This window comes from Rhipicephalus microplus, chromosome 2 (assembly GCF_043290135.1).
Source record: "Rhipicephalus microplus isolate Deutch F79 chromosome 2, USDA_Rmic, whole genome shotgun sequence".
NCBI classification, from domain to species: domain Eukaryota; kingdom Metazoa; phylum Arthropoda; class Arachnida; order Ixodida; family Ixodidae; genus Rhipicephalus; species Rhipicephalus microplus.
The window spans coordinates 283,321,754-283,349,258 of NC_134701.1; the positions used below are offsets into that span (position 1 = coordinate 283,321,754).

The 27,505-nt window shown below is 45.8% G+C and overlaps 1 protein-coding gene across 2 annotated transcripts in view; it reads right to left on the reverse strand.

Annotated features, from left to right (window-relative positions):
• LOC119177309 (scavenger receptor class B member 1) overlaps nt 1-26,778 on the reverse strand; it is a 53,747-nt gene extending 26,969 nt beyond the window's left edge. Inside the window, exons 1-5 of one of the 2 annotated variants that reach the window (XM_075882169.1) lie at nt 26,640-26,778; nt 10,494-10,614; nt 8,933-9,027; nt 6,722-6,888; nt 4,801-4,942 (exon numbers count right to left, since the gene is read on the reverse strand). In XM_075882169.1, the coding sequence (XP_075738284.1) occupies nt 4,801-4,942; nt 6,722-6,888; nt 8,933-9,027; nt 10,494-10,512 (423 nt within the window). In that variant the 5' untranslated portion in view covers nt 10,513-10,614; nt 26,640-26,778. Of the gene's footprint in view, nt 1-4,800; nt 4,943-6,721; nt 6,889-8,932; nt 9,028-10,493; nt 10,615-16,724; nt 16,864-26,639 lie in introns of those variants that run through there. The other variant, XM_075882170.1, reaches the window with a different exon arrangement.
• Between the last annotated feature and the right edge of the window lie 727 nt (nt 26,779-27,505).

The window sequence follows — 27,505 nt, forward strand, 5'->3', positions numbered from 1 at the left end:
GATGCCGTTCGGTCTGCGAACTGCTCCAAGCACCTTTCAGCGTGCTATGAACACAGTGTTAGGCACACTGATAGACCGTGCCTGCGTCGTGTACCTCGATGACGTTCTAGTCATCGGGGAAACAGAAAAACAACATCTACAAAATCTCGACACGGTTCTGCAGAGGCTACACAACACCGGCTTTCGACTTAACCGCGAGAAGTGCCAGTTTGGGTTGACGACAATATCTTATCTTGGTTATCAGATATCTCATAATGGCGTACGACCCTTGCCTGAACGCATAGACGCCGTTGCCAAATACCCTGCACCAACATCTATAAAACAGCTCCAGGTATTCCTAGGAATGGCGTCATACTTGCGCAAGTTTGTACCGAGCTTTGCGTCAACTGCTGCTCCACTCACGGACTTACTGAAGAAAAACGCCCAATTTCAGTGGGGTCCTTTGCAGGATAACGCCTTCCAAACCCTCAAACACCAGCTTACACATAGCCCGGTGCTCTGCCACTTTAATGAAGATTGGATGACAGAAGTCCATACTGATGCGAGTCAGATTGGCCTAGGGGCGGTTTTACTTCAACGTGACTCGAGTGGGCGTGGGCACGTCATCTGCTACGCCAGTCGTAAACTATCGGACGCAGAACGGCATTATCATTCGAATGAACTGGAGTGTTTGGCTGTAGTATGGAGTGTGGATGAAAGGTTCCGCCACTACTTGTTTGGCCGACACTTCACGGTAGTAACAGACAACTCTGCGATTGCGTGGATGTTCCAGAAGCAGCACCTCAAGCACAAGTTTGCCCGATGGATTGTTCGGCTCCAAGACTATACGTACGACATCCGTCACCGTGCTGGAGCACAAAATCAGCTTGCGGACGCTTTATCGCGAAATCCGATCGAGGAATTCTCCACACAAAATCGAGAAACCTGGATCCTGTTTTCTCAACAGGACGTGACCAAGGCTCAGCAAGCCGATGAAAGACTCGCATCCGTTATAGACTCCATTGGCGATGCGGGACGCAATGCCAAGTTTGTCTTACGTAATGGAACGCTGTATCGGCGTCACTGGGCCGATAAAAGCACCGAGTGTCATCTCCTGGTCATTCCTGACACCTTAAGATCGAGCGTACTACGCGCCATCCATGACACTCCCGAGGGAGGCCATGTTGGCTACAGAGCCACCTTACGCAAGGCACAAGAACGTTTTTGGTGGCCGAAAATGGATAAAAGCGTGCGTTCATACGTTGCCAGTTGCGAGATTTGTCAGCAACACAAACGACGTCCTGGAGCTCGACATGGACTTCTTACGCCGATCAAGCCTCCAGAGACAGTTTTCCACACGTTGGGCATAGATCACATCGGGCCTCTTCCAATGACGACAGCGGGCAATCGTTACATTATACTCGCTGTGGACTACTTGTCCAAGTTCGTAGAGGTCGCGGCCGTGCCTTCGCTTGCTGCTAGCCATGTCATCCGATTCCTGAAAGATCGCTTCGAATGGCGACACGGTCTTCCTAACAAGTTGATCTCCGACCGGTCGACCACCTTTCGCAGTCGCGAGCTCCGCACTTACCTACAACAAGCTGGAGTGGACCATCACTTCGCGTCGGCATACCATCCACAGGCGAACGGACTGACCGAAAGGTCGAACCAGACTATCCAGGCTAGACTCGCACCGTACTGTAAGAATCACAAACGAGGTGAGGCCGACTGGGATGATCATCTCCAAGCAGCTGCGTACGCAGTGAACACGGCGGCACACAGCTCCACAGGAATTTGCCCCTACGAGATTGTCTATGGTCAGCTCCCGCAACTGAATGCTACGTTCGGTTTGGACACTCCCGTTAAAGTAGGGCGTTCCGCTGCACGCCAGACACTTTGTCGCGATATCCGTGTGGAGGCGCGTAGGAGGATTGTGCATGCTCAACAGGCACAAAAGCGATACTACGACCGACGCCACCGTCCCGCGCCGAAATACAGTGTAGGTGATGAGGTGTGGCTACAGCGAGGTGCGCCATCGTCTTCAAACAAACTGCACCCAAAGTACGACGGCCCTTACATTATTTCTGAGCGCTTGGGAGATAACACTTGGCGAGTACGTTCCACAGCTTCTGATACGCGCAGAGACAAGAGAAAACGGAATAACTTTGCGGTGCATGTGTCGCGGATGAAGAACTGCATACGTCGGCAAACGTGACATTGGTTTGTGTTTTTCTTACAGGAGTAGACCAGCTGCAGCGTGGCCGAGTGTAATGATGACAAAGCGGCGATCGTGCTCGGCGCATACGTGGCGGGACGGAGAAGACGAGGAGGAGAAAGCAGAATAAGAACAGCCGGCCTGCAGCAAAGGCGTTGTCTCTTATTTCTCGTCTCTACAATATATATATATATATATATGACGCTACGATGAACGGGTGACGTGGCCTGGCTCATACGCCATGTTTATTCCATACCACCACCACCTCCACCATACCACCATACCTCCACCAGAGTCGTCCTAAAAATTACCGGACTGCTCCCTCGGCCTTGAATATTTAGTGAGATTGTGGAATTCCGTCGGGACGTGAAACTGCGAATTTTGCCATTATTTTGTTTATTTTGTTTTCAATTTGTTGTAGTTTGTAACCGGTGCCAGCTTTCGGGGGGAGGGGGAATCGTGTGACGTATGAAGTGATGGTTGGTAGAAGCTGAGGAGGAAGAAGTGACAGTATGGAATAAACATGGCGTATGAGCCAGACCACGTCTCCCGCATCTAGCGTCACATATATATATATGGGGGGGGGGGGGATGTGTCTCACAGCGCTAATCAGAGAACAGTTTCAGCCGGATTTTGAGGCGCAGGGCCACATTTCCCATGAAGGCAGTAAGGAAGGGGTCGCATAGCAAGATAAGGAGGGGGGAGGGTGTTGCAGGCAAAGAGAAATAATTTGTGCTTTGAATAACATTGCCATTTTTGGGGCGTGTTGGTTAAAGGAACTCGAAAATGTATTCGAAGCTAGCGAACAAGGACGCGAGGCAGACGACACCAAATATGTTGTCTTCCTTACGTCCTCGTTCGCTCTATAGCACTGAATTTGTTTTCGAGTTGTAAATGAAAAACTCTGTCCATAACTGAAAACAGAAAAAAAAACTTGGCTATTCTCATGTGAAGGTCCTTCCTCGAACTAGTATATCAACGAAGAGTTTTCTTCCTCCTCCCTTACCTCGCCAGTTTTTTTTTTACCTTTGCGAAAAAAGGAAGTGCATTATCTAGTAAAGTATGAAAATAGGGTACAAGATGAACTACATTATCTAGTAAAGTATGAAAATAGGGTAAAAGATGAACTACAAGCGATTATTTTCACTTCCTGTCTAACCCTACTTGAGGTCAAAACTGTCATAGAAAGTCTGCCATAGAAGGTCTGGTGTATAAATTCTTACAACATACACACGCAATTGAACGGTGCCCGAAGCATGTCCAAATGGAAGTCAATGAACGGGACCACCGATTAGCCTTCGTAACAGGAAACTGAACAGCATATAGGATCCTACAGCCTCATCTTTGGTCTTCAAGCAGCGAAGACGTACACGAAGAAAGAAGAATAAACTAACGCTACGAGCGCTGTCGGTTCTTTAGTCTTCGAGTGCACCCGCTCTTCGAAGATAAGCATCGGATGGCCCGAGTGAATGCGCGTTCGTGGCACTCACAAATGCCCGGGAGCCCACGAAAAAAAAGCAGATAATAACAATATCTTGGGTTTTACGTCCCAAAACTACAACATGGTTATGAAAAACGCTGTAGTGGAGGGCTTCACCACCTGGCTAGGCACACGATCCTCAGGCATTTTCACCTCTATCGATAATGCGGCCGCAGCGGCCGAGATACGAACCCGCGACTTACCACGTATTTATGCTTGCCGCAATACACGCCATACACACCACTGCATGCTAGAGCTCTTGTCCGTGGTGCAGGGAGGAATGCCAACTCTCGGTCTCGTTACGTAATATTGTAAAATGACGTCCCAAAATGTCAATTGACTGCTCATATCAAAACCCACAGCACTGGGCAGCAGGCGACCTTATAGTGCACTGTATACCAGGCCGCATGGGTCAGTGAAACCCAGCTGGTTTTCTTTTACTCTGTTCCACAGGTAAATGTTTTCACTATATTCTAACGAGTGACCTGATATCATTGATAGAGTCCCAATCAGATTTGCAGCGGACCGTATCTTAACTGTAACACAAAACCGTGTCCTTTTTGCGTTTTCGATGCAAGAATCTGCTTCTTACGACCGTATAAGTTAATCAGTGGCGTAGCCAGTGGAAAGGAGAAGGTGGTGCTCTGTTTATATTCTCCCTCTGAAAGTTTTCAATAGTGCATGTAATATACAAGCACACATGAAAACACGTGCAAGCATGAACATACATAAAGTGTGGTTGGACCTTGCACCCCCGCTGAAACAATTTTTGGCTACACCACTGGTAACATGGCACACACAAAGAGCCACCAAAAGTGAGCAATGGTCGTTCATTTTAGGAGCTTCACCGTGCCGAATTTCAAAGTACACCGAGCCAAAACGAGCCCGCACAACCGCAAGTGTATTTGTTTCTGACACGTACGCAATCGACAGGATGCCGTATTCGCCCTATAGAACTCTGTCACTCTCAACATGCCATTAGAAAAGTAGCCACGAGCTGCGGCTTACACGTGTCCTCGTCTCTGCGTCGTCGCTCTGTTCTCGCGCTATAACTATCGTCACGTCACACCAACTAGCCCAAGCTGCTACACACAGGCCCGCGATAGTCATGGTTGAGACGACTTACGATAAAGGGCACATTGACAGTTGTCACAAGGTCGTCCTCCGTGCCAGCGGAATTCTCCCCGTCGAAATGGAAGATCATCTTCTCCAGGAAGGACACAGTTCCGTTGTCGTTGAACGTGATATTGTCCTTGACCCATTCGATACTGCAGACATGGGTTGTGTAACAAGATATCGCCATTAATTAATAACAAATAAAAGCAAATAAAGTTCTACAGGTGACGTGTGTTGCTTATGTCACAGTGATTCTACGCTCCGCGTGCCGAGAAAACAAACAATCCTGGTTGGATGCCTCGCCAAACGATTGCATGAGCCCCTTCTTTCTACGTACTTCCGAAAACTTCAGCTGTAGCTTGCGTGCATGGTGCACTGAACACGCACAGAACTACAGGGATAAGTTCTGTGTGCCCAATCAACAGTGATTCTATCGGTGTTGGTCAATTAACCATACGATCAATTAGAATATTACCGCATAATGACACCGAATCTTTCAACGGTTCGGTCATTTGACGTCAAGTGAGCAAACATCTTCAAGGTTGAGCTGCAAAAAAAAACACTGCCTGGAAATTCTAGCCTTTTAATTAAAAGATGAAAACGACAATTAGTTTGCAAACCCCTGATTCTCTTCGTGTCGCTGAAGGGACCGAAAGGAAAATCGCAATGCACATTTTTTTATTACCAAGTAATGCATATGACTGACTGATAATTCAACAACTGACCAATGGCGAAACCCAGGTTAGATTACTCCTCTCTACGCACTCGTTCTATATGCTTGCCTGACGCTATAAGTTGTCGACGAAATTTTTGAGCGCCTGCGTGTGGCAGCCACCTCATATGCCATGCAAGAAACTGCCAGTACAGCGGGGACGCGCTCGGCCTTTCGCGTCACCAAACCCACACTCCCTCAGCTGGAGGCTCCAACAAGTGGTGAAGTTCTATGAGCTTGCTCTAAACATTGGTATGAGAGTTGAAGAAAAAAAACTATTCCTGAAAAAATTGCACTATACTATCATTGTATTTGATGGTAAACTTATGAGAAGTGCATGAGAGCGTTATTGCTATGAGTGTATTGAAATATTTTTTTTTCGGTTTATGAGCTGGTAGTAGCGATGGCCGAGGACTGGGCGAATAGTTTTGAAGATTCAGCGCAAAAATATGCACCGCCGACAAAGAAATGACGACGACAAGCTCGCTCCCACACATTGCCGAGTTAATAGCAAGTCTGCATTCTAAAAAGAAACAAGGCGTGCAAACACCGACACAAGGAGAAAGTCAGGACCTTACAATCGCTCTCTAACAACTGAAGACGCACACAAAGGCGGAAAAGGAAGAAGGCACGGAAACTTATTTGCACATGATATATGCGAAACTATTAATTTAGCGCGTGTGGTGGTCTACGTGGAAGATAAGTTGACGGTTGCAACTGCTAAGGCATTTGATTTCAACTTCGTGTAAGTCAATCGACGGTTGGCTCAAACACTGTTATTATCAATATACTTAACCTCAATCATCAGACGCGTTTCTTCATCCCTATGGCGGTGCGAAACTGCACATTCATCGAATTCTGGTGTGCACTTACACTCTCGACAATGCAAAGAAAGATTAGAAGTTGAGCCTCCGGTTAGCGACCCCTTATGTTCCAATAATCTCTGAATAATGCAGCGGCGCCCGTCTGCCCTACGTGGAAGCAGGTCTGCATACTCACACGCCAAATCGCGCTTGCCCACCTGACTTGTTTTTTTTTCTCTTAAGCAAAGCAACGAGAGCTTCGTCGAAGTGAAACAAGGGATGCGGGACATGCCAGCGCTTCTGACAAACGTGTGCTGCTTGTATACGCTGTACACACACTCCGCGAATCTCGCATGTGCGTCCATATGGGCTGACTGCCAAAGATTCAAAGAGAACGGCAGACATCATGTGCTCACCGGTACGAGTACGGACCCATTTGGCGCAGGCGAGGGTCGGCCCTTCCCGCCTTGACTGCATCCAGGTTGGTGATGTTGAAGAAGTAAAGGTTGGCGGACATATCGAAGCAGGAGCCCACATCCTTCCACACCTCGAAGGCCGTAGAGCCCGGAGTTATGGTCACTTGCTGCAAAATGAGCAGTACATGCATAAAGTTTCGAGATTGCAGCTATGCCCAGCGCTGCGTGCAGTCTCCTTCACTGCGTGCTGCAACACGGTGGCAGTGGTCTAAGGGTTTCAAAAAGTGCACTTATGTGCATCGTGGTCTGTGGCTTGTTGGTGAAGCTGACGACTATGTTGTCTCAAAATGAAAAAAAAACACAGTAGGGGGGTGGGGGTTGGCCTATATTTACTAAAATGGATGCCAAGAGTTTACTGAATTATCACGAAAAAGCGTCAATCTCTTTGAAAATAGAGGCGCGAAAACGCAAGTAGTGATATTCACTCATTGTAGGGCTGCTGAACACTAATAACTCAAACTAAGTGCGTTGCAAGCACGGCTATTAGATGTGAAGCAGCTCTTTGACCAGCCTGTGTAACGCTGTCCCTCCGTACACCACCACTGCGTGTGCTGGCGTCTCGCGTCTCGTGCCGCATGTTCGCGTCTTGTGCTGGCCCAGGAAGACACCCGCAAAACTGTCACTCCCCTCCTCCTCTCTCGCCTCGCAAGGCCGACGCAGCCAGCAGCGTCTGTTAGTAAAAAACCAACTGCTCGCGCTGCACAACTGTTGACTGGCCACCCCGTGCATGTAGGTACTGGATCGCGCGCCGGGAACTCAGTCGAAGGTGTCTTGGCTTTCGATCGCTTGATGAGCACCAGCGTCAACGTCGCCGCCTGTGTAAGCGTCAGCGCCCGCTGCTTCGCATCTACACATGGTTCCCTTTAGACATGGTTCCCTTTAGCGGGAGATGGTCGAAGTATTTATTGGTGAACTCTATTTCCACAACAACAAATTAAAGCCTCATCGGTTTATATGAGCCGGGTGCATTGTCATAGAAAATCAATTACATTACAATATCTTATATTGCCGCGAAGCGTATTGCAGATAGTGTTGCGCATGCCGATACCGCCGGCACGCGGCCTTATCGTGGTCCAAGACGCACCGCGATTCATCTGCGAAGATCGTGGCCCACACGTCGACGATTCGTTGATTACGAGATAGCCTCAGATTCTACGATGACTGATATACCTGCTTTTTTTTGGGGGGGGGGGGGGGGGGAGTATCTTGGATGGTGAACGCGCCTTGCAATCCAGTGGGGCATTCTGTCCCCCGACGCCGTCGAACACGCTGTTCGCCACCCTCTAAGCCAATGTGTATATTATCCTTTAGTGGGCGCAAGTCCGCCAAATAAACGGATTCCCTTCTATTTCTACGAGCCTCCCGGTCTCCTGTCTTCGGGCTACCCTCACTCTTACGTGACAATATGGTCAATTAAAAGAAAAAGACACTTGACGTGGAATTATTCGGCCGTGTTAAGTAGGCCGTAAATATTTTGTGTATTTACACGGCAAATGTGCATTCTATTACATTCCCAGGTAATATAAATATAAACGAGGGAGCAGTCACTTCCCACTCTCAGCTGTTATGGCTGCACGCCAACGTAGATGTTACCCGTACCACCCAATTTTTTTAATAGCAAAAATTATGAACGGCAGCAGCTCACCCTGAAAAGCTTGGGAGTACGTAATATGCGAACGATTCCTCAATACATCCCGAACTTGGTCTGTATGTGGCACTCGCGTTATCAGGCCCAATTGAAACAGATGCCACGGCAATTAAGCCGTTGCAAATACACGCTACCACATGCATGGCGAACGGATACATTGTTGCATGACTTGAAGTGACTGAGTGTGGACATATTTTTGATACTATAAACTGTATATTTCTACTCTAGATCTCTGCAAATATTCAGGAGTGAACAAAAACAAATGAACACTCGTTCGAGTAACTCTCAGATGAGTATTGTCTCCCAAGTGTGAATTTAAAGCGCATCTATTAAGTACACACGCCAGGATAATGAAGTTAGGCACTCATAAATCAATCTCTATTCAATGATGTATGATGGTCTCAAATATTTCATTAAAATTGTCGAATTAATATGATTACATATTCAGCAGTGCATTTTAAATTAAGTGATGCGAGAGCGCATAAAAAGGAACTACGCCACACCTTGTTTAGTAGGTCCTTGTAGAAGTCGTCAAACTCTATCAGCACGAATACCGAGAAAGTGGCCACAATCAGGGAGAATGTGCCACAGCATATTCCTGCGACAAGGCAAAGTACGCACGTAAGGCAAGGGAATACAACGTTTCTATAATACTAAACATTTAAAAAATAAAGTGGCAGACGTGGTATAAACTGTGCGTTCACACCAGGGCACGAGCAGAAATGTTCTAAGGCATAAAAAGGAAGGGGGGGGGGAGAATGTTTTCGTTAATTTATTACGCGAGTGTATTTCTCTCAATGGCACCTGCTCTGCAATAGCCTGAAACCAACACTCTCTAGGTGGTCAGTTGCACGGAACTATATGTTAGAGAGTCAGGTGAATGCACAACTCTCATGCCAGGCACAGGAAGGCCGCCTTCAAAAGCGTTAATGCACTTCGCACGAACTTCGGAACTGCACCGATTCGCAAAGTAATAAATTCAAGAAATGAAAATTGACATGAATTCTTTAGTCGGCTATTTACACAGCCAGTAAGCTTACAACATCCGTGCTAGAATTCTTCCAAGCCGGCCTCTGTGGTTGTGTCTATACCACAGTTATTCCACCTGTATTGAAAAATAAATAAATAAATAAATAAATAAATAAATTTGTAACCTGGACGAACAGTAATCGAAAAGGGGATGCCTAATTCTTCCGTATTCAATGTCAAGAATATTTACACACAAAAAACGCTAAGCGGAGCACAAGCGAGGAACTAGGGCCAGTTAGTCGCGGTTCATGGCAGTGTGAACAGCACAGAGAGCAAATTTAGTTATATTAAGCAAAAAAAAAGACGGCGTACGAGAAATTAGCGTTTCTTTTTGCGCTACACCCACGCGCTGTCATGCTCGTCGTCGTTGAAGGAACACTAATGCGGAGAAAACTTTTGGTGCATTAGTTAATTACAGTATACAATTACAATTCACAATACCGAAAACACCACTATTACCTAGAGAAGACGCTTGATAAGACCTAGAGAAGACGCTTGGTTAACCTCCCTGCCTTTCCTCTCTATTTATCTCTCTCTCTCTCTCTTGATAAGAAGACGCTTTCTCGCTTGGTAAACGAGAAAACGAAGCAAAATAAAAATGTAGGTGGCGAGGCCATCCTGAAATTTCCGCACCAAACGCCCCGACTTTCAGGGCCCGACTTTCATTACCGTATAAACGTAACGTACGTATACTAGGTCATAGGTGTTTGTTAATCACTAAACATGAAGTGCATATCAGTGCGACGGGATCATAGAGATAGCATACCAAGTTTCAGGAAACCTTCATTTATCCAATGTCACCAAAATACGAACATAGTGAGGATTTCGCGCTAAATGTAAAAATTAACACTTCACCTCAAATTGTTCCTCCATTAATAAGTAAATGATGTTAAAATTAACTACGTGCGGGTTCTTTGAGTACAATTCATCAATCCAAGTCAGTTCACTGTTCACTTTAGTGTGTATATATTTAAGCCTAGCTAATCGATAAGAGTTTCCGACTGTCCATCCTCGCATGTCAGAGACAATACTTGCCTGTCTTTTTGCTGAACATTGCTATCCTTGATGCTTGCTGCGCTCTCTACGAACCACTACGCTGACGATGGATGCTTCCTTCGAGTCTCATTGTTTCCACAACTTCAACGCCATGCTTGTTCTGCGGTGAAAAGAAAACGGAGTTATAAAGCAAGAACGTTGACCGCAGCACTGAATGCAGCTGTTGACAGGGAAAGTGTCTTATTTACTAGTGAATAGAAAACAATCGGCTAGACAACACTAGAAAAATTACTAGGGAAATTTAATTCGCAGCTACGAGGCAAGTCCATTACTGATATGTGTGTTGATTAATGTTATATATAAACAGCTGCACGCAGCGGACACTGATAATACAGCGGTACTGTTGGCTTACAGGGAAGCCTTCGCTTACCCGATTATTTTAGCTGGTTAAATGAAGTGAGATTTTAATTATGTGCGACTGAATGAAGCGGAATGAAGCTGGTTGAACGAAGCGGGAAAAGTTGTCGGAGTAGCAGTGGGCCTGAGTGGTGGAAGCGTGAGTAGTGGCACCTATACCCGTTTTTTTTTTTCATCTACGACGACTTCCGGATTTCAAAGCCTCCACTGAACAGCTTCACTGGTTCGAAAAAAACTGTAAACGTATACAGAAGCGTCAGCGAGCGTTGTCTCATACTAAATTACTATTGGCTGCGCGCTACTGTGCCAGGTTTACAGAACACTTCTATAGATACAGTAAAGGCACTTGTGCTTCTCGAATCCGATTGGCCTGTGCAAAACCCTTGGACTGAATGGATCGATGCCACACGCGAGTTCACCGTTTCTTTTTTAGGGGCGAAGCTCCTTATGGCGTGGCTTGGGCGTCCCTCGTATGTAACCACCAGTGGCACATACCCGAAATAGGTATAACACTTGACCTCCAAGGTGGTGCCAGTGAGAGATTTCTTCTGTGCGTTGTTTAAGAATAAAAAATAGTGCTCAATGTACATGCCAATGGCTGCTAATGGGGAATGAGAGACATGAGCATTCGGCTTTTAGTCAACGCGCACGCTGCGATCCCCATTAGCAGCCATTGGCATGTACATTGAGCACTATCGGACAAGAAAGGGATGCTACATTATACTCGCTGGGTGTAACCTCCTTAGCTTTAGAAAGGTTTAGCGAGCGTTGAGCCGCACTGCCATGAATACAATGAACTTGTATATACCATGAATGAACTCAAGGTGGTTAAAAATGAGAAGTAGATACGAAGCGCAAGCCGTAAGAAAGTAAAAGCCGAATTCTCCTGTCTCTCATTTCTCATTAGCAGCCATTGGCATGTAAATTGAGCCCTATCTGACAAGGAAAGGTAGCTACGTTATACTCGCTGGGCGTAACCTCCTTGGTTTTCGAAAGGTTTAGCGAGCGTTTGGTCGCAGTGCCATGAATACAGTGAACTAGAATATACCATGAACTCGAGGTGGTTAAAGGTGGGAAGTGGACCCAAAGCGCAGGCCGTAAGAAAGTGTGCGTGTGCCACCTCTCGTTTAGTCCTTGGAATGTTTGCTGAATGGCGGTGCTTCTATATGGGGAATATATGATAAAAAGATGCGAGATGGTGGGACTTGGAGTGTTGAATAGATGAACGAACGGACACACAAACAGATGCATGGATGGACGCATGAACGGACGCAGGGGTGGATGCATGAAAGAACGCAGGGACGGGCGCACAAACAGACGCATGGACGGTCACACAGACGGACGCATGGACGGACGAATGCTTCGCCCCACTCTCCATCATTCACTCCGTGGATATGCTGCCATTTTTTTCTCTCCTCATAAGATCCCCACCCTCTTCTCTATCATCTTTGTCATTCCCTCAGCGTAGAGTTAGCCAACCAAATGCTTCTTCGCTTAACGTTGCCTCCAGGGTGCTTCGGCAGTAGCGGTTTACGTACGGTAACCACGGAAACACCATACCGCCGAGGTTTGCACAGCAAGATCTTAATCAGCAGGACCTGTATTAGCCACAATATCGTGCTCATCGGAGATGTTTTCAGATAACAGAACATTCAATACAGCACGGCAATACCGTAACGCAAACGGTCGTTCGAACCTACTAGCGAGTTACACAAATACGATACGCAAATGCGGTTACTGTATTACGGTATCGCTCCTCTTTTAACTCGTTCTGCTTTTACCTCTCCTAATTAAACACCACGAAAGCTTTGAAACAAATTTTGTGGGGTAGTCACGAGCCTCATTGTTGCCTGTCAGCCTGCTTAACGAGCCGGTGAGGAGGAGCGGCAATATATCTATACGGTAATACCTTACCATATGTGCGCACCTTATTACCGTATCCACGCAAAGTATACGTGTGGATCAGATCCTCTGCTTTGGGAGAAATGAAGCCTAGTAATAATTATCTGGGGTTTAACGTCACAAAATAACGATATGAGCATGAGAGACGCCGTGTATGGAAGGCTCCGGAAATTCAGACCAGCCGGTGTTCTTTGACATGCACTGAAATAGCACGCATGGGCCTCTAGAATTTTATCTCCATCGAAATTCGACCGCCATGGCCGGGATCAAACCCGCGGCCTTCTGGCCAGAAGATGATGTTTCAATCAATCAATCAATCAATCAATCAATCTATCTATCTATCTATCTATCTATCTATCTATCTATCTATCTATCTATCTATCTATCTATCTATCTATATCTATCTATCTATATCTATATCTATCTATCTATCTATCTATCTATCTATCTATCTATCAATCAATCTATCTATCAATCAATCAATCAATCTATCAATCAATCAATCAATCAATCAGTCAATCATTCCATCAATCAATCCATCTATCTACCAATCTACCAATCTATCTATCTATCTATCTATCTATCTATCTATCTATCTATCTATCTATCTATCAATCAATCCATCAATCCATCAATCAATCAATTTATCAATCAATCAATCAATCAATCAATCTGTCTATCTATTCGTAGCTTGATAAAATACTAGTACCCTCAATGCCAAAACACTATCTGTATTTTCGTCAGCCTCGGCCTCGGAAACTGTGAGATTGACGCAAGTTCAGTGCTGTTCTATACGAAAATAGGCAAAATCTATCACTTATAAAGCGACGCCAAGTATAAATTGCTCGATATGAGGCGTTGTTATCCATGTACCTCCAGGCTAGAAATGTTAAGTGCCGAAACTGGCCACATACGTTGTAAAAGCAGACATATATACTTGCTTTGACGATGTCTGCCTTCATTGAAATTCCGTACAGAGAGGCGAGTACCCTAAAGGTACCGTGCATGGTGCGGCCTCTTTGAAGAACACCTTGCACGCTTCCGCATGACTTCTACCGGTGTCGCTGAATTCAGAGAAAGCGGCTGTGGCAAAGTGGAATAATGATTGCCGGGATTTCACAGACTGGGTTATGCGAGGCGCAAGTTAATCTGTCCAAGTTACATCATAAAAAATGGCGCACAAGCGCCCCAAAAAACCAAGAAAGGGGGATGATACTTTGATGGTGTGTCGTTTTCTCTTCGTTCTTGTGCTGAGCTGGTCTTTACGGCACTGTGATACGCTGTTTGTTCGGCGAGAGTGGATTCGCACTCACCAACGAGGAATACGTAACGTTCATGATAGTTTTAATACAATGGTATTTCCAGCGCTCTAAGTGCGCCCTATATATACGAGAACGTGGTAGCAGCTGAGAACTAAAGTCTCGATCTCACGCACAGCATGTCAGCAGGGTGTCGTGTCTAAAGGTGTATATATAAAAAAAGAAAACAGGAATCCTTTTTACTCCTTTAAAAAGATAAACAAGTAAACTATACGTATGGCTTGAAAAATTGCGTACAAAGCTAATCAATGAAAAAAAGTCTATACCACGTATAGTACCGCATGGTGGTACACCGAGATGGGATTCAGGTCATGCTGAAGGCTTTTTTTTTTCATGTTTTCAAGACTGTTCAAACTGAACTGGTGAACGCAGCTTCAAACAAAGAGGTTGTCACAAGTGTCTCTCAAAACGTTTCGCTCAATTCGACAGTGTCCATAATGAAGTCTGCGACACACCTCACGAAGAGCTGGCTTAGAGCAAACAAACGAAGCGACGCACGTGGAGACTGCTGCACATGTGCGAGTCAACGGCCTCACCAGAATTATAGAATTCAAAGAACAGGCCCGTTTCGTTCACATTCGTAAGATAAGAATTTTCAATGAAAGAAGGTGGGAAAAATGAGTGTCCCCGCGATTGGAGTGCGTTTCGGCCATCACACGTGTGATGGTAAACGTGTGTTTACCACCCAAGTTTCTGGCACAATATATACTGTATACGATCCCGCGAGAAAGTTCAACCAATTAAAACACGTGCAATTTACTCCCTCATGGTCGCACGTTCAGGTCGTCGGACGTGGGCTCGTCAGCGAGAAAGCCGTTCAGTGCGCTACACAAAATTTGACATTCCTTAGAGGAGAGAAAGAAGGAAAAAATAAATTAACGAAGTAAAGTCGGCTATCGCGTGTCATTACGGGGTTAACTGTTACTAGGTAACAGGACAGGTTTGGCTGCCTTGTTACTAAATAATTGTTGAACTGCTATAGACCTTGACGCTATCGCACATGCAGTTACTCGCTCGTATAGTCATGAACCATGCTCTCTTTTACTACGTAATGATAGCAGCCCAAGCATGGCCTATCAATCAGCGGTTGGCCCACACTTTCTTTTATATGTAATGGAGTTGAGGTAACAAAGATTTGGCATTTCGGTCACGTTTTTTTTTTTATTGATCAGCGTAATGTAACGATAGTGGTGTTCTTCCAAACCGTTTCCGTCAGTGGAGTATCAAGGGGCTGGTGCACCATGCCTGTGCACATGGATCTTTTTTTTTTTCTGCCATGGATTAGAGAGCACAAAATGACACTCGAATGCACTTGCCTGCCCGAACCCCGCGTCTGGTCAAGGGCGTTTAACAAAGTTCATTTAACCAATACTGTTCAATAAATTTAATTACCAATTAATTAACCAATGAAATATTTTAAATAAAACCAAAGGACATTCTATTGTTTTTGTAGTGCACTTTTATACTTTTATCCAAAAGATAATTAGGCGTTTTAATATTTCTTTGTGTCTCAAGCAGTAAGAGTATTACAGGATCAATAACTGTAAGGTCCTGACGTTATGTCAGATAAGAAAAACGGTAGCAGCAAGCGTGAAGATGTGACATACACGCTTAAAAAAAAGTGATTAGGCTTAAACTAGTAAACAAGGGGCGTGCTCGAGTCAACGCATCTCCTTTAAGAGAATTTAAAAAATTACGCGGTATCACGTTGCGCGAAGCTCTTACTTTTCGACATTCAAATGCCCACGGGCATTAACTATTAAGCCATGTCTTAATTTCTCGTAGTTTACCGGGACATCATTGTCATGTAAACGGTAATGCAGAGCAAAACGTCTTTGATTTGCTTCCTGAAAATATTTATGTTCGTGACCTCATCCCGGCTCAAGTATGCGAGATTCTGCGTCAATTAGTTTTTTTTTTCCTTTGTTTGATTTTGTTTCATTGTCCCTCTGCATTAAGCTTGATAATAATTCATTTAGTATTTTAGAACCTCGTTCCGGCAGCAAAATTGTATTCATATTGGGCAGCGCACAAACGAAAACACACAAGAGAAGGGAACAGTACAAGGATAAACTGCAACTCACGCGCCTTTCAGTTCAACTATATACAGCAAAATTTTTCTGTTAATACTTCAAATCAACATAAACAGAAGTCATTCTCAATATTTTCCCACTTAAAAATATGATGTAGACCTTGCCAGTCTTCCTCAGAAAAAATTAAAGAGTGTGAGTTCATCGTATGTGAACTTCGCTTGTACCTTGTACATAAGGCAAACTAGGAAAAAAAAAAGCGAGGTAAGAAGGCCGAAATATCAGGAAGAACCTTGGTCATACACACATTGTGCACGAACGGTACAACATATACACATTCGCAGATCACGCGTTAACAAACAGCGGCACAGGAATTGTGACACACGGAATCATTCATAACAGGTGTGAAGCTAGCAGGCTTCAAGAAAGGGTAATCGCTTCCGCTTGTTACTGCGTCTTTTTATTGTTTTCCCATTTCTCTTGGCAAACCATCTAAATGCGTGAAATGTCGAAATGAAAGAACTGCGAAATCGCCCCCCCCCTGGAATTTCACTAGCCACAGAAAATTCGTCGAAACTGAATAGTCGGCAACGTATACTCACTCCTTCGTAGCGTTCTCGGATGTCCACTTAATGAAGATTCACAACTGACACACGATTCTCCTTTCAGCTTGCACCTCTTGGTTCCACGCCAGGAGTGCAACGAGTGAGTGGTGTGAGAGAACGACGCGCCTCTTCGGGGACAGCCTTTCAACGGTTCGAGTCCTTGAAAGTATCGATGTGACGTCACAAAGCGTGGGAGAGTGACGTCCACATCTGATGGCGGAAAGAGGGAAATCGCGGCGTGGCCATTTCACACCATTCGAGCTTCGGAAACGGAATGACAGACTGAAAGGTGGAGACCTGTGACGTGGACGATTTCCCAGGCCACGCTGCTGCAGGGTCACGCGTGGTGTGGACGCCGCCGCCGCTCTGCAAGTTTTGGCATGCCCGAAGGTTCGCGACTTGCATATGACATCCGTAGATGGTTTTCCCTGAGGTAGTAAGGCTCTCATGAGCGGACGCAGTTTGGATGTAAGTGGTGGGGCTCGACTTCTTAATTACGCGATACGTTCGGATTAAAGCTTTCACCGTAATATATGCGTGGAGAGCGGCTAACGGCCAAACGGCTTGCAAAGGTTATAACTGTTTAGAAAAGATGCCGAAGAACAGGTTTTATGTCGAGTGCCACGCAGAGCTCCAATATACTCGGAAACGTGTACTTTATGTTCTTACGTAAAACATTTACACACGCTCCCAGTTCAGTGTTTAGACATAGTTGCAGTATACATGCTTGAGTACACAGTTCCGTAGAGTCATTTTGATTCCAGAATGCTAAAGGACACTCTCGAGCACACGCATTTCGCACACGTTCATTGTGTGTTCTAAACATGCACCTTTCGGCACCCTCAATTAAAATTGCGTTATTTGACCAGATTAACGTAGTTGAAAAAGTTATAGCCCCTACGAGCGAACGGCTAGACGTGAACATGACTGATAGGCCCTGTGCTCGCGCGGGAGAAAAAGTTTATATATATATATATATATATATATATATATATATATATATATATATATATATATATATATATATATAGTTGCAAGTAAACGCTATAGTTGCAAGTAAAGTGCCAGTCCTGTCGTATGTGCCGTATCTGCAAGACTTTCGAAAAAATTCTTGTTCCATCATCATTAACCAAACGTGCGATAGTTGTTACATGACCCCTTTGGTGCGTGCTCAAAACAAGCATTCTTTATTGGATAGAGAAAGATATATGGAAGATGATATGGCAGCGATAATTCATTATATCGAAAACCGTTTTCTAACGCGACTTAATTTAGCATGTAGCTCTGTGGTTTTGAAAATTTTTACTTTTTATATTATCGCTGTTTGCAAGTTGCAAGTATCCTGCTTGCACATACACTGTGCTAGCATCGAATGGTCATTGACAGTGCTAATGTAGCATTTGATGTTCGAGCAGCAGTACATCGTATTTCGCAAGAATGTCGTACATGTTTACGCATCGTCTTCACTTGAGGAGTTGCGTTTCAGGTTGAGTTTATTTCTCTCGATGCGTAGTCTCACAGTCAATACAAGAATCCGTAGAAAAAACTACATATATATGGTGAAATGGGTGCACGTGAGACTGTATGATAACCTTCTCGTTAACATTACCGCGTCTACCTGCAATATTGCCGCAGTGCCAAATACATAGGGTTGTAGGCTAATCAAGCTGCCCGGAGACAGCTTTTTTTCTACAGTCCCCCCATCTGTATCTCACAAAGAGGGCAAATAAACTTATTACCATTACTATTATTATTATTACCTCGTTGTGCATGCCATTACATACTTTTGTTTTATTCTGGGCGCTGACAAGCGATTACGAAAGTGAGTCGATATAAGGAAGCGAGAGATATGCCCATCGGTACCATTGTTTGAGTCTGCGCATGTAATAGAACACTGCAGAGACACACTCGCTATTAGCTGCGTATGAAGACGAGCAGCTAGGTCTTCAAGCACATGAACGGACACGTCGATAGTTTTCAACAGGCATGTGTCAGATGCGTACTATCAATCAATCAATCATTTATTTATTTATTTATTTATTTATTTATTTATTTATTTATTTAACGTGCTGAGGAAAAACGCCAAGCTCTTTGTGCAGGCGTACGCGAAAATAAAACAAAAATAAAACAGTACAATACAGACAGTCCTCACAAAAAGAAATAAGGAGCGAGAACAAACCGAAAAAAAATCAGCGAAAAATGAAAAGAATAAAAAGACGAGAATCGTAGAATTAACGGGAGTATAAAATAATAAAGAGTGATATACACAGCTATGTGGAAGGATTCCTGAAAGACGGAAAGAGGAAAAATGTATACATTGTGAGAAGCAATGTTAATACACTGCCGAGCTGCGATAAAAGCAATGACATTGAACTGTGAAAAACAAAGATCGTGAAAGTTAACACCATAGAGGATTTGTATTCTTTGAGCAATACAGTGTTGAAAAAAGTTGGTAGGTACGTGAAATGATCGATTCTCTTTGACTAACTTACGTGGAATTTGGAAATTTACACAACTAAGAAGTAAAGGGCAGGATAACCATTAACTTGCTTTTAAAGAAGTAACAGGTCAGCGTGATTTTGTCGGCAGTGAAGTGATGGCAATGATAATAATTAGGAGGTTTTAGAACGAGATCGAGAGCCATTTATAGCGACACGATGATTGTAAATGGTTATGAACGTTTTCTGGACTCGCTCAAAAATGCCAGATTTAGCGATGCCCTTCCAGATCACAGATGCATACAGCAGTTGAGGAAGACACATTGCGGTGTAGAAGACACATTGAAGACACATTGAAGACACATTGCGTAGGGTAACTGAATTCTCGAGATATTCTGCAAACACAGCCGGATTTCCACCAGCATGGAGCGGCTACCATGAGGTATTGCTCATAGCAGCCGTTATACAGAAATAATAATAATAATAATAATAATAATAATAATAATAATAATAATAATAATAATAATAATAATAATAATAATAATAATAATAATAATAATAATAATAATATATTTGAGCGTTGTACATATACAAACTCGCAAAACGTTAAGTAAAAGAAGAATCAAAATAAAAAAATGAAGTTAAACAATTATATTTAGTAGAGCATACGTCTCACACGATGGCCGAAATGGGATTCTCTCTCCCAATATATATATATATATATATATATATATATATATATATATATATGTATGTGTGTGTGTGTGTGTGTGTGTGTGTGTGTGTGTGTGTGTGTGTGTGTGTGTGTGCGTGTGCGTGCGTGCGTGTGTTGTTACGGAAAAGAATAGACTCTGTATCTAGGAGGCTGGGGATTTGTATTTAAAATTAGCGGTAATGGCGTGACCGGTCCACCAGCGATCGAGTCGAGACAACCCCTCGTCTTCCTCGTCAGGCACACACGCGCGTCGCCCTCTAGAATATCAGTATACATGCATGTAGCATAACCCGGGGCGGCACAAGCGCCGTCTCGGCGCATCTAAATGACAACGTCACTAGGAGAGTGGTAGGGCTTCAAGCGCGCAACGTGTACAATATCGGTAGCCTGTTGGGCACATGAAGGCGACGGGGTGGCAGGACCAATTTCATATGTTACAGGAGTAACCACACGAAGGACTCGGTATGGACCTGTGCAGCGAGTAAGCAGTTTTTCTGACAAGCCAACTTGACGGGTCGGAGACCAGAGCAGGACCAAAGAACCAGGCGGAAAGTGTTCGTCGCGGTGTCGTTAGATATACAAGCGCCGTTGCTTCTCTTGAGAGGTCAGAAGGCGAGTACGGGTGATTTCGCGTGCGTGAGCGGCCCGAGTGATAGCGTCCATGGCATATTCACTCGTCAGTACTTCAGGGGACGGTATGACGGTGTCTAGAGGCAATATTGGTTCTCGGCCAAACAGCAGAAAAATGGAGAGTAACCGGCAGTGTCATGGCGCGAAGAATTGTAGGCGAATGTGACGTAAGGCAACGCGAGATCCCAGTCGGTGTGGTTGGTAGAAACATACTTAGCATGTCTGTAAGAGTTTGATTTAGACGCTCCTTCAGTCCATTGGTTTGCGGGTGGTATGACGTAGTCAGCTTGTATCTCGTTTGACAAGACTGCAAGATGTCTGCTATGACCTTCGGCAAAAAGGTGTGACCACGGTCTGTAAGCAGCTGCCGTGGGGCTCCCTGTTGCAAAATTACTTCCTTGAGGAGGAAGTCGGTGACATCTGTGGCGCAGCGTGTTGGAAGAGCTCGTGTGATGGCATAACGCGTGGCGTAGTCTGTCGGCATGGCTATCCACTTGTTACACGAAGAAGACAATGGGAAAGGGCCAAGTAAGTCGAAGCCAACGCGGAAGAACGGTTCTGACGGAATGTCATGTGGTTGAAGGCATTCGGTGGGGAGCGTCGGTGTTCTGTGGCGCTTACATTTCTCACACGCTGCAACCTATCTTCTGACTGAGCGTGCAAGCCTTGGCCAAAAGAAGCATCGACGTATTCGGCCGTAAGTGCGTGACACACCAAGGTGACCAGCTGTCGGAAGGTCATGAAGTTTGTGTAGAATTTCCGAGCGAAGTTGTGGTGGAATGACAAGCAGCAGGGCCGGTCCATCCGGCTCAAAACTTTGGCGGTATAATACACCGTTGTGGAGCACGAATGGGCGATGGGACTGGTTGGAAGATGGTTATTCGAGGCGCTCAATGATACCACGCAAATACGCATCATGGCACTGCTTGTCACCGATGCATGCCGTTTGCGAAAGGGAAAAGACGCAAGGCTCGGTGTCGGCATCAGGCATAGTGCTCGACTCAGCAAACGGGTAGCGGGACAGGCAGTCTGCGTCCTGATAGGCGTCCGGACTTGTACGTCACCGTGTTGGTATACTCTTGCAGTCGCGGAGCCCAGCGCCCTAGCCGGCCAGTAGGATCCTTCAGTGACGTCAGCCAACATAGCGCATGATGGTCAGTTATCACTCAGAAATTTGTGCCATATAAATATGGGCGGGACTTTGAGACTGCCCAAACAAGAGCAAGACATTCACGCTCTGTAATGAAATAGTTGAGCTCAGCAGCTGTGAGGAGGCGGCTAGCGTAGGCGACAACTCGGTCGTGTCCCCGTTGGCGTTGGGGTATGACGGCTCCGATTCCATGACCACTAGCATCGGTTCGGACTTCTGTCCGAGAGGATGGGTCAAAGTGAGCCAATATAGGTGGAGTCGTCAGTAGCGTCATTAGATGAGAAAAGGCAGCAGCTTGGTCGGTACCCCACGTAAATGTGACGTCTTTCTTCTGAAGCTCTGTAAGGAGTCGAGCAATGGTGGCGAAATCTTTCACAAACCTAAAATAGGAACAAAGTCCTACAAAACTCCGGACGTCTTTGACTGACTGGGGTACAGGAAAACTGGTGACTGCACGAATTTTCTCGGGGTCCGGCTGCACACCAGAGGCGTCGACAAGGTGGTCCAACACTGTAATTTGCCGGCGTCTGAAGTAGCCTGCAGCTTAGGCCTGCAGTGCAAAATATGTCGAGAATAGTTGACAAACGCTGAAGGTGGGTCTCAAATGTTGGGAAATATACAACGGCATCGTCAAGATAACAAAGACATGTTGACCATTTGAACCCTTGTTGCAGAGAGTCCATCATGCGCTCGAACGTGGCTGGGGCGTTGCATAGCCCAAACGGCATAACCTTGAACTGATATAGGCCGTCTGGAGTTACAAATGCAGTCTTCTCTTGGTCTTTTTCGTCGACAGCAATCTGCCAGTAGCTGGAACGTAGGTCTATTGAAGAAAAGTATCGGGCGCCGTGGAGACCATTGAGAGCGTCATCGATGCGGAGTATAAGGTAAACGTCCTTTTTCGTGATTCTACTCAGATGGCGGTAATCCATGCAGAAGCGCCATGTGCCATCTCTCTTTTTAACGAGCACAGCAGGGGACGCCCAAGGGCTCGAAGAGGGTTCAATAATTCCTTTGGCTAGCATCTTGGTGACGTCTTGCTGAATCACTTTACGCTCGGTGGCAGACACCCGGCATGGTCGCCGATGAATAGGATGAGAGTCACCTGTGTTAACGCGGTGCTTGAAGAGAAGTCTGGCCGAGTGGATGGCTGTCGATGTCGAATATGTCGCGGTATGAAGCCAGCAGACGGCAAGCACGGCTGACTTCTCAGGTTTGAGGTCCGGGGCGATTGTGGAGCGTAAGGTCGCATCGAGGCACGTGGCAGCCTACGAGTGACGTGGGTGATCGGGACATATGCCTGCCGTAATACAGGTGACGTGGTCGTCAATTAAGGGTCTTAGCGTGGAGACCAAAATTCCTTGGGGTAGCACTTGTTTTATGAAACCGAAATTGATAACGGGTAAATATATTCGGTTAGAGGCCACGGTAACGACGGAGTGTGGTACACTAATGTCATAGGCCAGAAGTAAAAATGGAAGTACTTATATTTCATGATGTGCAAGTATTTTGGACATCACTGTTATTCAGTTGCTTTCCCCGCTACTATATAATGCGAAGGCTTTAAACGTATCATGCCAACGTGACCACCCACGGTCTCAGGAATCGAGGCGCGCGAGTTGCGCTCAGGTCACGTTTGTGGCGTCCGTGTGTGTAAAAAAATAAAACTAAAAATGCGGCATTCGCGTGATACAAAGTGTCTGGTGGCAAAACAGTGACACTGGATGGTTTTCGTCTTTGAGTCGACATAGGCGAATTGATAAATAATCCTGCAAGTTCTTTACCCAGCTCTCAAAAAGTATATAAGAAATGACGAAGCTTGCAGTATGTTGCGCAAGGCTTGAAACAGCGGGGCTCTACGAGTGTGAATCTGGTTATTCCGAGGTTGGCTTACGTTATGGGATGCTAGATTGTTTCTATAGGTTGCTCTTCAGCGCAGAGAGGTTTGAGTTACAGCACACACAGTCACGGACACGGCACGGACATCAAAACTCGCGCTGAAACGAAGCGTTCGCACCTGTCTACACGCACTTCAACGTTCTCGCATGCTTCCACTGCTTCAGGTTCTCCTCGCAGCTGCTGTTGCACTCCCCGTTTCTTACAGTATATATTCTATCGCTGCACGAACCACTGACGCCCTCCGCACAGATGCTCCAGCAAAGCGGAAATGTGCGGCCCCAGTGTGTCAAGGAGCTAATCCCGACGGGTGATTAATGCTTTCCTCTATGATTGATTGATTGATTCATTCATTCATTCATTCATTCATTCATTCATTGATATGTGGGGTTCAACGACCAAAACCCCGATATGAATATGAGAGACGCCTTAGTGGAGGGCTCCGAAAATTTCGACCACCTGGGGTCCTTTAACGTGCACCCAAACCTGAGCGCACGGGCCTATACCATTTTCGCCTCCATCGAAAATGCGGCCGCCGCTGCAATGCTGAAGTCGCTTCCAATAAAGGGCATTCAAGGTGGAATTGTGGCCCTGTCTTGTCATATCCGTTTAACCACTAGCCTAACACTTACACCCCTGCCCTCGCGCCTGTCGCAGTAACCCGCACACTTCTGTAGAGCGATTGCTCATGCACTTTTCTGGATGTTATCAACAGCCCGTTAACTCTCAGTATCAAGTACGCCACCTATAGGCAACCGTGGTGGTGATGATGTCTCCACAGGTGGGGTGAGCCTGGCCAGCAATTGCTACGCCTGAGCGACTCATTACATGTGGTTCAGCTTACCATACATCGCTTAATTTTCTCTCTCGCAGAAAGCGTAAAAGTGTGCAAATATTTTGTAGCAAATGTAATTTTCGAAGCTAATCTCATGCGACATTCGCCTCGATAACATAATTCTTTTTTGTAGTGAAAGTAATTGAATTAGTTTGTTGTTCGTTTCGAAATGTACACTTTATATATGTATGCTATCAGTGGTTCATGTCAGACTACTGGAAATGACTCGTTTATTATTCAAGAGATTGAGTACTTTTATGCGGGCGCACAATGATCGCTTCGCTTCCTTTTTTCTAGGATTTGTGCTTTTTTATACATTTTATTACTTTCATTGGTATGTTTTGCTTTTTTTTGTGTGTGTGACATGTGTACGCGTGTTTATAGAGAAATCGGCAATGAGAAGCTTCATTTGCTTTTTGAAATATTTGGCTCCAGTTTAGCCTGCCTGACTGCGCGCAGTTTAAGAAAACTATTTGTTACGCAGTAGACAGGCAGTTTCGGTTAAGCCGGGGCGTGAATTAGCTACATGATTGCCTGCTTCTCCTTGCATTTCCATTATTGCAAGTCACATTGCGAAAAACTATTAATAAATGTGTCACACGCCTGCAAGCGTCCCTCGTATAGACCTGGACCTGGGTCACCGTTCGCGACTAAGCACGATTGGAATCAAAATTTTAAACAGTGATTCAATGCAGTTTGCGTTAAGAAGCCAATCAAGACAAAAAGTCCCAGCATTTCCACGGAGTGAATGATGATGAGAGGGGGCGAACTAGCACCCGTACGTCTATGTGTGTGGATATGCTGTGCTGGCTACGCCGGAGAAATGGACTGCCATAGACCATGCATAACGAGCTCCGCCTCTAAAAAGTCCAATTCGTATCAGGCCAGGTCGCGATCAAATGTGATCGTGTGACAACGTATTATAATACGGGTGACCTACGCAATAATTGCTGCCCATGAATTCATCCTCCTCAAAATGCAGCTGCGAAAATAAGCAACAATTGAAAATTGGTATAATAATAATAATAATAATAATAATAATAATAATAATAATAATAATAATAATAATAATAATAATAATAATAATAATAATAATAATAATAATAATAATAATAATAATGACGGCGACGATGATGATGATGACGATGATGATGATGATGCAGCTATGAGTTCCAAAAACACTGATATAATTACGAGGCACACCGCAGCATTGAACTTCGGATTATTTTCGACCAGCTGCGGTTATTTAATCATAAACGGTCCTCCCAAATCTATAATAATCGTTGGGGTTTGCCGTTCCAAAACCGCAATAGGATTGTGAGAGATGCTGTAGCGAAAAGCTCCGAAAGCTGCGACCACCTGTGGTTCCTTAATGAGCATTTAAATCTAAGTCCACTGTCCTCAAGCTTTTTTGCTTCCACCGAAAATGCGGCCGCCGTGGTCAGGATTCGATCCCGCGATTCGCGGGTAAGCAGTTGAGCATAAAAACCACCGTGGTGCGCTCCTAAATTTAAGCACACAGGGGCCCTTTTCATTCAGCCTCAATGAAAATGTGGCCAACGTCACCGTGAGTCGAAACCACACCTTCTAACTTGCAAAGTGAGGCAACAGAAGAAAAGTACATTGCTTAGTACAGCGGAAGAGGAAGTACTTTGATTTATTATATTATGATGCTATGTACTGGACCTCTGTTTTGATATCTCGTCTGAAGAGCTATTTATAAGGTTTTCCCCTCACGCGCCGCTGCTTTCACATTGATAAGGTTCTTTACTCGAAGTGCTGCAATAAAGCAATTCTTGGTAAATGTCTTCTTGCTCACCACATATTTTCCCATTTCCCGCGCTGTTGATTCAAATGCCGTGCGAAGTGCATGCGGTTTCAAGATGACATGTCATTGTATTGAGGCAGCATTCACTTGGCGGTTGTGTGCTGGCCTCTTGCGCTGTCGATGTGTTAATTAAACTGCGTGTTCCGCAGCGACGCCCACATTTTTCGTAAAATATGCATTATCCAAGACTCAGTTCCCCTCGGTTACCGTAAATACATTTAGTTCGTGTAGCCCAGCGAAGCTCTGTATAAGCCGAGTGCACTGAAGAAAGTGTCCAGGGGGACGAGGCCGTGCAGCAGCTGTGCGTTAGACTAACAATGCGGAAAACATTCCGGGTTGGGCTTTATCTGGCGCAGACCAAAGAACGCGTGTCACCGAGCGAAAGAAAGGAGCGCGCGGTGCAGGACGCATGCGTCTCACCTCGGGGTCCCTGGCGAAGCGACGGTCCGTCTCCCTCAAGGACGCCCCGCGGCTGACAGTGGAACAGCAATGTCCAAATAAAGAAATCCGGGGCTCGGGGTACCCCCAACGGACCCCGGCTCGCAGGGCACGCCTCCCCCTTTTCCCTTCCTCTCGGCGGAGCACCAGTCGAGGCAAGCAGCAGGCGAGCACTACTCAGGGCCCGACCAGCCGCTCCTGCGCGCAGGCTCTGGTCCCGTTCGGCAGCGCCCTGCGTGCTTCGTTCCTTGGAAAATGGAGACAGAACAGCGAGGACCGCTGTCGAGAAGCTGCGCCGAGGGGGGGGGCGGGCACCCTTGAGCCCATCGGCTGCCTCCTCGCCCCATGGCGTGGTGCGCAAGCCAGCGAGCGACGGAAAGCGTTGTAACGCGACACTTCCGCCCGTTCGACGCTCTGGTGGCCAGTTGGTGTGCTGTGCCGACGGTTCGTCTTGCTTTCCTTTCTCCCGATGCCCCGCTCGACTTTCATCCGGACGGCAACGCGTGCTTGGCACGTATGCGCGCCACTGTTCCCTGCCCGTGCTTCGGCTTACACCGAGAACGAATGCCCCCCCCCCCCCCCCCAGCTGCCTCGGTGATTGCGCGTGTTTCGCAGTTATGACACCACCCGCTCACACCACGCGCGAGCTCGGCTCGGGGCACTTTCTGCGTCAGACCCGCTTTTCTTTCAGTGTCTGTTCCGTCCCTCCGTCCGCCCCTCGAAGCCCGCCGCCGTCTCGGATCTTTCAGACTTGGAAGGGGGAGAAAAAGCGACCATTTAACGGAATCACTGACGCCACCCTACAGTCTGCACTACTGGGACGAACGATACAATATGTATGTCTTGTC